At 47.5% G+C, this 11,799-nt stretch overlaps 1 protein-coding gene across 2 annotated transcripts in view; it reads left to right on the forward strand.

Moving 5' to 3' along the window:
* The window catches only part of APPL2 (adaptor protein, phosphotyrosine interacting with PH domain and leucine zipper 2), a 57,503-nt gene that overhangs the window by 12,621 nt on the left and 33,083 nt on the right, over positions 1-11,799 (forward strand). For both annotated transcript variants that reach the window (XM_008074116.2, XM_021707016.1), the window contains exons 3-4: positions 9,449-9,508; positions 10,017-10,088. In XM_008074116.2, the coding sequence (XP_008072307.2) occupies positions 9,449-9,508; positions 10,017-10,088 (132 nt within the window). The remainder of the gene's footprint in view (positions 1-9,448; positions 9,509-10,016; positions 10,089-11,799) is intronic.

The raw sequence follows: 11,799 nt of genomic DNA on the forward strand, positions 1-11,799 counted from the left end.
ACTGCACTCCAGTCTGGGCGACAGAGTGAGACTCCAACTCAAAAAAAAAAAAATTATTTTGTTTTAAAAATGTAGGGTACAAATGAGGGTTAGGTACATATGTGGTCATCATACAGGTAAAGTGTGGGTACCCTTATTGATGCTATGTGCCCCTCCCCCTCCCGTGGCAGTGTCTCACTACTGCCAATCTCTTTCTTATAGTATTATGATAAATGTTTAGGGTTCACTTACGAGTGAGTGCATGTGGTATTCAGATCTTTGTTTCTGTGATAAATCACTGAGTATTATAGACTCTAATTTCATTATTATGTTTTAAAACCAGGCTTATGCTGCTGATAAATGATAAATGTTTATAAGAGATATTTTAGTCAGACTACATGATACATTTCTGGATTCTAATGTTGTGAATGCCCTTTAGACTTTAATTTTAGAAAGAGGAAGAACGAAAAAACTAGAGGAAACTTCTGTGAGCAGTTTTGCTGATGGTGGCTGGTTTTAGAAAAATTTTAAATTTTATTTGGCTTAAGCTCCTATGAAGCTATGTGCTATAAGCTGTTTTCAGCATCTCACAGCAGCCCCTGGAGTCACACCTGGCCTTTTGGTTGTTGGATGTGCCTTTGCACATGGTGGAAACTGAGTACTCCATTGTGGGTCCTTTGAAGGAAGGAAGCTATACATGTTTCTAATGCATCACGAAGCAGAAACTGGTTCCTTAGAACGCTCTATTTTTCACACTATTGGCTAAATAACTTAAATACTTCAGTAATGTCTGAGTAGATGCATATATACATATTCAGTGAATTCTTAAATTTTGTAGTCAATACAAAAGATATTTTGATTCTGTATATCTGCCATAATTTTGTTTCTTTCCTAAAGAGGTTTAGAGATTATACATCTTTTTTTTTGTTTGTTTATTTGTTTGTTTTTTTGAGTTGGAGTCTCACTCTGTCGCCCAGACTGGAGTGCAGTGGCCGCTCCCGGCCACCGCAGCCTCAACCCGCTGGGCTCTGGCGATCCTTCTGCCTCAGCCTTCCAAGTAGCCGAATTACAGGCATGCGCTACCACGCCCGGCTGATTTTTTGACTTATTGTAGAGATGAGGTCTCGCTGCCCAGGCGGGTCTCGAACCCGCGGGCTCAGGCAATCCACTCACTACAGCCTCCCAAAGGCGCGGGATTACAGGCTGAGCCACCGAGCCCGGCGAGATTATACATCTTTTAATGAACTTTTTAGGGTCTTACAATGAATTGCAGTGAGATCCTCTTGCTTCTCCTCTATGCTGCTGTACTGAGGCAGTAGGGACAACTGAAATGACGTTCCTGGCTGGCAGTCTGGTAAGGCTGTCCCCAGCAGCCTCTGTGAAACCTGGCAGCCCCTGTCTCCTGGCTGTCTTCTCCACCAGATGACGAGCCTCTGCACTTGGTACCTTCAGTCCATATGGAATGTTTTGGATTTTTTGCTTTAGCTTTTTTTTTTTTTTTTTTTTTAAAGTAAATTTTGGATGGAATTTTTTGAAGTGAGAACCATGATTGAGACTCACTCCTTTGGCAAAGCAGGCTTAATCCAATAGAGTCACATCTCTGCAACTACTTTTAATCACACTTCTTGGAATATAGAACTAACTACTGATCCTACAAAATTGATCCTGAAGCTCCTGATCCTAAAAGCACAGTTGGAGGTGGAAGAGGGAATAGTATCTTCTCAAATTAGGATAAAGGCAGTGGGAGGAATAGGAGTAAAATGTGCATAAATGTGGTATTATAAAGAAGCAAATATTCTTCTTTCAAATGATGATAGATATAGATATCAAGCTAAACAAGGAGAAAGGTACTTTTGGGGAAACAAAATGAGAGAAGTGGGCACCCAGGAGTGTGAGTTTGGGGGTGGGGGGAAGCATAGGGAGGCAGAGCTGTGTATTTTAATAATGAAACAGGCGCCTCCATTTGCTAGACAACCTGAAGATGCCACACATGGGTGAGGCATCTCCTGAGCATTACCACTTAGCTTTCACAACAAAGGGGAGGTGTCAGACAGTGTGTATTTACAGATGAGAAAGCCAAGACTCAGAGAGGTTGTGTAGCTTGCCTAGGCTGTACCACTGGTGAGAGGCAGAACCAGAATGTGAACTCGGGTTTTTGACTCTAAAGCCTATACTTGCTCTTAACCACTGAGCTGTGCTCCTCTGACATGCTGGTCTCCACTAATGGCAGCAGAGGCTCTTCCTGTCGTGACAGAAGAACAACCCCTAGTGATCAGCCTGACAACTTTGTGATGTTAGAGGTGGGACTCGATTCTCTTTTGCATCCCTTAGTAGCTGTCTTTGTACTATGACTGTCTATAAATGTTCTAATCAGTGCCTTTTAGCAAGCCCTGAAAACCCATCAGATTGAAGTTTCTGTGACAGAGACAGAGAGGAAATGTGGATGAAGCTTAAGGTATCAGGGAGCAGAGGGCCCAGGTGGCTTCTGGAAACAACTCCATAGACCTGGGTTCCTGCACTTGATTTGCATGTGGGATCTTCAGCTTTCCCTCATGCTGATGTTGATGGCTTTAGACTGGCATGGCACATTGTTCTGGGCTGGTCCATTCACTTAGGTACAGGGGTTACGTGTGTGACCTTGGCCTTAACAGATCTGAATTCCAGTCTTGGCTTAGCCACTTGCTGTGTGACCCTGAGCAGGTCACGTCCTTAATTGCTCAAGTTCCTTATCAGCTAGACCCACTGCACAGGATTGTTGCGAGTTAATTGAGTTAATACCTGGCACCCAGTGCTCTTCTGGTGCTAACAGGACCAGCTTCTGTCTTATAGCAGTTAATATCTGTGATGGGACTGTACACTGGGCTGCTGTTTGGGTTAAGTAGTTCAGTCCTCTGATTAGCTGTGCTTGCTTCACTTCCTCACAGGGTAGTTGATATTTGCTCCTCAAGCCACCTCAGTCTGATCTTGGTCTGCACCTGCATAGGGCTGCTTAGTGCCTGGTTCACAGCCTCCCTCCACCCCCAGCTGGGCAGCGTCTGATTCTGTCAGCAACACTGCCCTGGAGACATTCTTTAGTTCCTCTCACAAGCTCTCTCCTGACTTCCCTCCTAGTCTACGCCTCTCTTTCTTGGTTGGTCTCCTTTTCTGGTACCCTTGGGTTGCCTGTCCCTTAAGTCTGCTGTTCTCCATAATTTGTGGAAATCCCTCTCTGGGGAGCCTTTGTCCGCTCCCTGGGCAAGACCACTTTAGCCATGGCCTGGCTGTTTCTGAGTCTGTTTCTAGCCCTTGTTGCTTTCTGAACCTCTGGTCTTTATCCAGACAATGTTTGCCTGTTGTCACTGTGCCTAGTAAGCCTTGAGCTGTCCTTGGCTCATCTTCAGGAAGTTCCTGTCTTCAGGAAGATGCCTTCCTCCTTCAATTCTTCCTCCTCTCTGCCACTGTATTAGTCACATCAAACCCTTCACCTCTTCATCTTCCCATGCTTTTGGGTCCCTGTAGCCACACGGTAAAGGTGTGTACTTCTCAGCCAGGCACGCCGAGCTCTTCATGAACTGAGCTCAGCCTATTCCTCTAGCCTTGTGTCTGGCTGTTTCAGAATGTGCCAGACCCTTACACACTCTCAGCTTTGCTGTGCCTTTCCTTTTCCTCCTGGCCTTTGAGACTGACCTGAAGTTTGAGAAGGTGTCTCTGACACCTGCCCTTCCTTCCTTCTCTCTCTCCTTCGCCTGTGTACCTGGATGCCCTGTATACTTGCTGGTCATAGCACTTAAGGTGTAGCAAGTGGATTTCCTGGACCCTCTGTGGGCTTGGAGCTCCCGGCCAGCAGATAGTCTTGGTCTCTCTCAGTGCTTGGTAGACGGGCATCGTGTGAAGGACTGAGTTGGGGATGGCTTCACCTAAAAACCACACCTGCACTGTGCACTCTATTGTCCCTCCCATATCTGCACCTGCCTCAGCTCCCTGGCTGAAGGCACCACCACCCACCCCGGAAGCCCAGTTTTCTGTGGCTCTTTCTCACTCACTGCACCCTGTTGTTTTGCCTCAGGATGCCACTGTTCCCCCCATCCCCCACCCCCTCCACACTTTCTGGCTTAGACCCTTTCTCTCACTCGGCTTCTTCAGGTGGCCTCCTGACCCACCACCATCTGTCCTCTCGCCCACTCAGTGCTTCCTTCCCACCACAGCCATTACTGGCTTTTCCTCCACTCACACCTGATCTTGTCAGAGCAGAAGGAAGCCAGAGTTCCTCGGTGCTGCCTGTTGCTCCAGAACCAAGCCCTATGTCCTCACAGGTTTCCCTCTTGGCCTGCCCCAAAGGCAGTGTTCTGGCTTGTTCTTGTCTGTATGCATCCTGCCTCGAGGGACTCCTGAAAGGTGCGGTGTGACCTCTCAGCTTTGTGCTAAGCCCTGTGATGAATGTGACTTCCAGCCTGTTGGCTCCAGGCAACATCTCTGGCCAAATATTTGGTCTCTCCCAGCCTCTCCATTTGTCTTCACCAGGAGTGGTGCTGCCCACGGAGGCCTGGGGGTAGTTTCAGGTGGCAGTTGCCATTGGTAAGCTGTGTGTGCCACAGAAAGACAAACGTTCCTGTGCCAGAAGCTCGGCTTTCCTTTTGGGCTTGCTAGCTGCTTGTCTGTAATGGCAACAGCTGCGGGGAGTTCGGTTGAGCACAGGAGATGCTGTCAGTAAGCCCTTCCTTAGGTTGTCTCTGAGGACTCTTACAAGGCAGCAGATGGTACAGATAGTGGCCAGAGAGCTGCCTAGGGTGTCGAAAGGATGGCGCTCATGGAGCCATTTAGAATCTAAATTTCAGACCACCTCTTGCTGGACCACAGCTAGGAAAGTGTAGGACTGTGTTCTGTAGGGCCTGCTCACCTGAGTATTAACTAGATACAGTTTTGGACCTTGGATCAGAGTATCATAGTGTTCAGATTATCAGCATTCAGTTGAGAGTCCAGCAGACCTGCATTGAGTCTTCTCCTTGGAAGTCACCTGCCTTGTGGCTTTAGAAAGTTCTTTATCCTTTCTGTACCTTAGTCTCCTTGTTTGTAAGATGGGGATAACCTATCTTGTGGGTGCACTATAAGGATTAAATGTGTCAATATAGGAAAAACACTTAATAGCACTGTCAAGTATATGGAACACAAGGTGAGCAGCTGTCTTTATTGATGTTATGATGAATATTTGCTCTTCACCCGAACTCCAGCCCTGCACTGCACGTCTTATTGCGAGGGTAATGTGCAGGCCTGCTTCCTAGGCACAGGGTGTGAGTTCATCAGCTGTTGCTGGGCAAGCATTCCTTAAAACTCCTGTGTACCAGAGTATGAGCAGGATTCAAGTTGGTCTAGTTTGGAAGGCGTTTTGCATAATATGCTCTGTTCGGGGCACGTGACAGACCTGTGAGTATGTTGGTTCCCAGTGAAACCATGCTGGTGGGGTGGAATCTCAGCTGGCCTTGCAGCCAGAAAGGTCACACACAGGAGAACACACGGCACTTCCACATGATCTTTCTAGGAGAGACCTGGCAGGGGCCACTCGTACAAAGTCATTTTGGAAAGCAGCTGTTGTGTGCTTTGTCCTTTCTTCCCCAAGCCACAGTCGAGTTCTGTGGGTGGCATGTGCCTGCCCACTCCTTTAGCTCTGGGTGCAGGGTGACACTGCAGTTCCCCGGGAGGTTTCTCATTGCATTCGGAGCACTTGCTGGTAAGCTATCCGCAGGGATTCAGGCAGCCTATGGCTCTCGCTTGTTTGGAAGGCTTAGAGGGTGGTTATCTTATCTGTGACCAGTCTCTGAAGGACACAGATATGGGGAGTAACATTTTAAGTTAGCTAACATGAAGAAAAGAATGAATTGGAAGAGCAGAAAATGTTCCTTGGACCTGCAATATTGTAACTCAAGAGAGCGCCTCCTGAGTGGGTGTGCCCAGAGAATGGGTCTTTGGAGACATTGACTGTCTGAGCAGCATCGGTCTCTGTGGCCCTTGGGCTAGCCTCCTGTTTTTGTAAATAAAGTTGTGTTGGGGTGAAGCCACACTTACTAGTTTATGTGTTCTTGTGACTTCTTTTGTGTTGCGGTAGCGGAGTTGAGTGGTTGTGACAGAGACCATGTGGCCCACAAGCCAAAGTATTTACCATCTGCTTTTGATAGGAGAATGTGCCCACGCCAGTCCAAAGCTTGGGAAGTGATTACAGGTGTGGATTTGAGAATCGGACAACTCTGGAGTCACATCCTAGCTCTGCCACCACTAGCTGTGTGGCCTCAGGCAGGGGCTTCACCTGTCAGTGCCTCAGTTTCTTCATTTATAAAATTAAATTCGCATTAGAACCTGCCTTACAGGTTGTTGGATTCAGTGAGGTAAAGCACAGAGTGCCTCTGATGTGGCATGAATTGAGAACCATGTAAGTGTCAGCTGCTATTGTTACAGTGATTCTGTGGGTCTGCAAGTCATACACCACGCAGTGCGGCCCTTGGGTAGGTGCCAGGCAGTGTGAACAAAGCCATGTTAACCTGCGCTTCTCACTCAGGGAGGACAGCCAGAGCTCTTCGGCTGTGAGGAGGACCCGCCCGTGAGGGGATGGGGAACCACACTGCAGCACGTGGGTGGCAGGCAGGAGTTCTTGGCCACGCCCATTCCTGGCCACGCCCATTCCTGGCCGCGCTGCATTTTACGCCCCATTTGGGAGGTTTCCCTGGAGTAGGAAGTGCTTTTCCCTTCACACCATGACTGCAGGTGTTGTCTTAAACTTGGAATTTAGATGAATCTTCCAACCGTATTTGTTCGTTCATTTAGTCATTCACTCATCAGACGTGTAAGGAAGAGGCCAGCTGAGATTCCATCTTGTCAGCACGGTTTCACAGGGAGCCAACACACTCACAGGCCTGTCGCTTGCCCTGAACAGAGCTCATTATGCAAAAAGGCTTCTGCACTAGACCGGCTTGAATCCTTTACACTGCAGGCTGTGTGTAAGAACTGTTGCATGTTCCTGTCTAACTGAAGGACGTAGTTTTGTGGATTTGTTCACTTGGTATCTTTTTGGCCATGTGACCCAAAGTAGTGGTCACTTTTGAGAGGGGCAGCAGACCAGTAGGATGCCACGTCCAGGAACTTTCATTACCTTTGTCTGACTTTGTTCTGGGGAAGAAGAGAGTGTGCGCGTTTCATAGTCTGTTAATGCCTGTTTCTTGGGGCAGATGGAGGAAGTCAGGAAACAGGTGGTCAGTTGTCTGCAAAGAGGGCCAAAAAAAGGTGGGATTTGGCTCTGATGGGTCCTGCCAAGTAGGACCAGGAAGAATAAGACAAGCTCCTGCAGAGCTCAGGAACTGCCCTGGAAGGAACAGCAGCTCCAGGAGAAACAGAACGTTAGTGGAGGCCAAGAAGGGAGGCCAGCGCCCTCCCTCATCTGTGCCAGGTCAGACCCAGTGGCTCTGCCCCTCTTAGGAACAAGCCCTGAGTCTAAAGGGAAGCTTTCGCTGAGCCTAGACACGTCAGGCACGTTTTCTAGGCTGGCGGCATCAATGCTGGGAGGACAGTGGTAGCAACCGCCTGTAGCCAGAGCATAGAGGACGAAAAAGAGGAGGGAAGACCCACATGGGGCAGAGCTGGGTTTGCGGCACACTCTGGCTTAGTAGTGGCTGTCCCTCAGTGTCAGCTCGTGCTGCGAGCCTGCTGGAATCTGCACTTCGGGTGTGACTTAAGTCGGGGACTGGGGCCTGCCGCCCTCGCCCCGCCCCACCCTCCCCTCACTCTGCCCTCCCCTCTGCCCTGCCCTCGCCCTGCCCCACCCTGCCCTCCCCCCTCCTCGCCCTCACTCCACCCCACCCTCACTCTGCCCCACCTCCCCCGCCCTGCCCTCACTCTGCCCTACCTTTACCCTGCCCTGCCCCGCCCCTCCCTCCCTCTGCCCCACCTTACCCTGCCCTGCCCTCACTCTGCCCGGCCCTCACCCTGCCCCACCCGACTCTGCCCAACCCTCACTCCACTCCACTCTACCCTCACTCTGCCCCGCCCTCCCCTGCCCTGCCCTCACCCTGCCCCGCCTCACCCTGCCGGCCCTCATTCTGCCCTGCCGGCTCTCACCCTGGCCCACCACAGCCTTGCCCGGCCTCCGCGCCCGCACCCCCTGCTCCTGCTCCTGCTGCTCCTGCTCCTGCTCCTGCGTTGGAGCTCTTCAGACAGGCAGTGTGCCGCTTCCACGTGTTGGTCTCTCCTTCCGGAAGCTCGTTCCCTGGCTAACTCCTCGTCTTTTTTCAGGAGTCTGCTTGGAACATCTGTTCCCTAGAGACTGTCTAGCCCTCCTGCTCGAGCCTCCCAGCACATTGAGTATTTTTCCTTTGTTGTTCTCCTCACACTATTTTCTTGGTGTCTGCTGCCCCCAAAAGCCCCTTGAGTCCAGAGACCATGTCTTTGTTGAGTGCTTGGCACATTATAATTGCTCACTGATTTGCTTCCTGACCGAGTGACCAGAAGGAGCAGTAATTTGTAGTTTGTTTTTTTCAAGCAAGCTTCAACTTTTTGAGTTGCTTTGGTCTTTTTTCTAATACATGGACAAGATATTTTATTATTTCACAGGCACACATCAGTATTACCGTCTTAGAGAAAATGCTATTCTCTGAGATAGCATTTTTCAGTGACTATGTGAGGGGGACCCAAAAATCCTGGAATTATTTTTGGAGGGTGGTTGCCTTGTAGTACAGACTTCCCCAACTAGGTAAGTGTTCTAAGAACCTGTTGGCATCAGTGTATCAGCTAGCATTGTTGTGAGAGGCTGTTGTGTTTGACTTAAGTTAATTTTTTTTGGAGATTCTTTCAACACATTTGCCCATTCATAATGCATGAGTTACGAGTGCACCTGCCCACACCACAATGAGTGTTCAGCAGTTTTTGATAAAAAAATGGCATGACCCTGTGTCCTATCCTCTCTATTCACTTGATCTTGCCCCAGGTGATTTTTTTGATTGTTTGTTTCCCTGGAGGAAAGAAGTCCTCAAAGGGAAACGTTTCTGCCAACGTGGAAGAGGTGAAACAAAAAACAGAAGTACTAAAAGGCATCCAAATGATGAGTTCAAAACTGTTTTGAACAGTTTTAAAAGCGTCCTGATAGGTGTATTGCACCAAACAAAGAGTATGTTGAAGATGACTGAAGTTTAAGCATGTATGAATAAATACACAATTTTTTTTTTTTTTTTGAGTTGGAGTCTCATTCTGTCACCCAGACTGGAGTACAGTGGCATGCTCCCGGCCACCGCAGCCTCAACTTACTGGGCTCCGGCGATCCTTCTGCCTCAGCCTTCCAAGTAGCTGGAACTACAGGCGAGCGCTACCAGCCCAGCTCATTTTTAGATTTATTGTAGAGATGAGGTCTTGCCAAGTTGCCCAGGCGGGTCACTAAACAATTTTTTATAAATGTTTTTGGATCCCCCTCATGCATGTACTAGACAGATCTTACTTTTTTCTCTTCCCTCCACAGAATGAGATGTGCCTGGCCACTCAACAGCTTTCAAAGCAACTGCTGGCATATGAAAAACAGGTAACTTGATATTTATGTGGCATATGATGCTGTGCTTAGGACTTTCTTAATGGAGTTCTTGTAAAGGAATTCTTCAAAACCATCCTTTAGACACTTGCATTTGTTTCTTTTTTTTTTTTTTTGTCTTGTCTCCTGATAAATTCTAACTGCTGATTGTCCCAAAGTCTTTATGAAGTGTTCTACTAGCCTACAGAAGTATTCAACTGCCGATGAGGTTTTATAGTCTCTGAGAAACTAAAAGTGAATTAACACTAACAATTCCAAGAAATTAACACTCAAATTAAGGTATTATTATACCTGGGATGTACTCAGGGAGGGACAGCTGAGTACATCCCAGGGACAGGACAAAGGGGAGAACTCTGGTTCTCTTCAGGTAGAAGCTTTTGGCAGGATATCCTCTTGGAAAAAGGAGGAAGTCCCATGAAGGGTAGTGTTTGGTGGGAGAGGCTGCAGTGCTGAATCTCCTGGCAGTCAGCTAACACCTGGCTCTTTTATTCTTTGGTCTTAGAATTTTGCTCTTGGCAAAGGCGATGAAGAAGTAATTTCAACACTCCACTATTTTTCCAAAGTGGTGGATGAGGTAAGATAGCAACATGGGAAATTTGTATTTGATTCTTTCTTGAACTTCTTTTTTCTTTATGCTGACCTACTTGCCATTTTTATATATCTGAGAAGATATCTCAGCTTGTTGATCTCCCAACGTTCATTTCATAAGAGAGGATGCCCACTGTTACGTTTATTTCTGGTTTGAGGGGAAAGGCTTTGATAAAAATGCAGAATAGACCAAAAGAAAGATTTCTGAGAATTCAGTTCCCTAAGGAGAGTATGTTGGTTTCTCGGGACTGCCATGAGAAATTACTATAGCTAAGTGGCTTCATACCATAGAAATGTATTCTCTCACAGTTCTGGAGGTCAGAAGACTGAAATCGTACACTCCTTCTGAAGTCTCTGTGGGCGGGGGGGCTCCCTTGACTTTACCCGTTTTTGGTGGCTCCAGGTGTCTTCTGGCTATAGCAGCATAACTCTATGCCTAACTCTGACTTTACATCCTCATTCCATGTTTTTCCTCTTCTGGGTCTCTTCTGGAAAAAGCACCTGTCTTGGTTTTAGGGCCCACCTGGGTTGTCCAGGATGATCTCATCCCAAGATCCTTCATTACATCTATAAAGACACTTTTTCCAAATAGTCACGTGTTTTGGGTCACGTATCTTTTGGAGAAGGGGCACAGTTCAGTCTACAAAGGGTTTCATACAGCTGTTCTTGTAGCTGTGTTGTGTGATACATCTGGGATATTTGTAAATTAAAAAAAGGTATCTTTAGGAAAAGTGCATAAATTCTAATTGTAAAAAACATAAAAACACAGATGCTTTGATGCTGGGCAGAATTTTGCAAAACTAGGTAGATATAAACAGTTCAATCTTTTAAGGAGTTTGCAATGCTTAAAATATTAAAAAGTAAGCAAAAAGAATGCCATTTAACTGTCTAATTATTAATCTGCAACAGATGCTATCTTTGGTTTACAAAATGTGAAACAGACCGGGAACAGTGGCTCACACCTATAATCCCAGTGCTTTGGGAGGCTGTGGCGAGAGAATTGCTGGAGGCCAGGAATTTGAGACCAGCTTGGGCAACATAATGAGACCCTGTATCTACAAAAAATTTAAAACTTATCTGGGCATGGTGGCATGTGCCTGTAGTTCCAGCTCCTCAGGATGCTGAGGCAAGAAGCGTGCTTGAGCCTAGGAGTTCAAGGCTGCAGTGTTGCCCAGGCATCGCATGCCATTGCACTCCAGTCTGCGCGACAGAGTGAGATCCTGTCTTAAAAAAAAAAAAAAAAGAGGCCGGGCTCGGTGGCTCAGCCTGTAATCCCAGCACTTTGGGAGGCCAAGGTGAGTGGATTGCCTGAGCCCACGGGTTCGAGACCCACCTGGGCAACTTGGAGAGACCTCATCTCAACAATAAAATCAAAAATTAGCTGGGCGTGGTAGCATGCTCCTGTAGTTCCAGCTACTTGAAGGCTGAGGCGGAAGGATCGCCAGAGCCCAGCGGGTCGAGGCTGCGGTGGCCGGGAGTGGCCACTGCACTCCAGTCTGGGCGACAGAGTGAGACTCCAACTCAAAAAAAAAAGGAGAAACTAGCATTCATATAAGACAGTACTGATTGCATTTTCATTCATTCAGCAGATCAGTTCAGCAAGCATTTATTGACCACCTACTGTTTAGCTGATGCTGTTCTAGGCACTGGAGATACAAAAGCGAACAAGTCATTTGGTTCTTTTTTTTTTTTTTTTT

The sequence above is a fragment of the Carlito syrichta genome, unplaced genomic scaffold (assembly GCF_000164805.1).
Source record: "Carlito syrichta isolate Samal-C Ts95f unplaced genomic scaffold, Tarsius_syrichta-2.0.1 Scaffold316302, whole genome shotgun sequence".
NCBI lineage: Eukaryota > Metazoa > Chordata > Mammalia > Primates > Tarsiidae > Carlito > Carlito syrichta.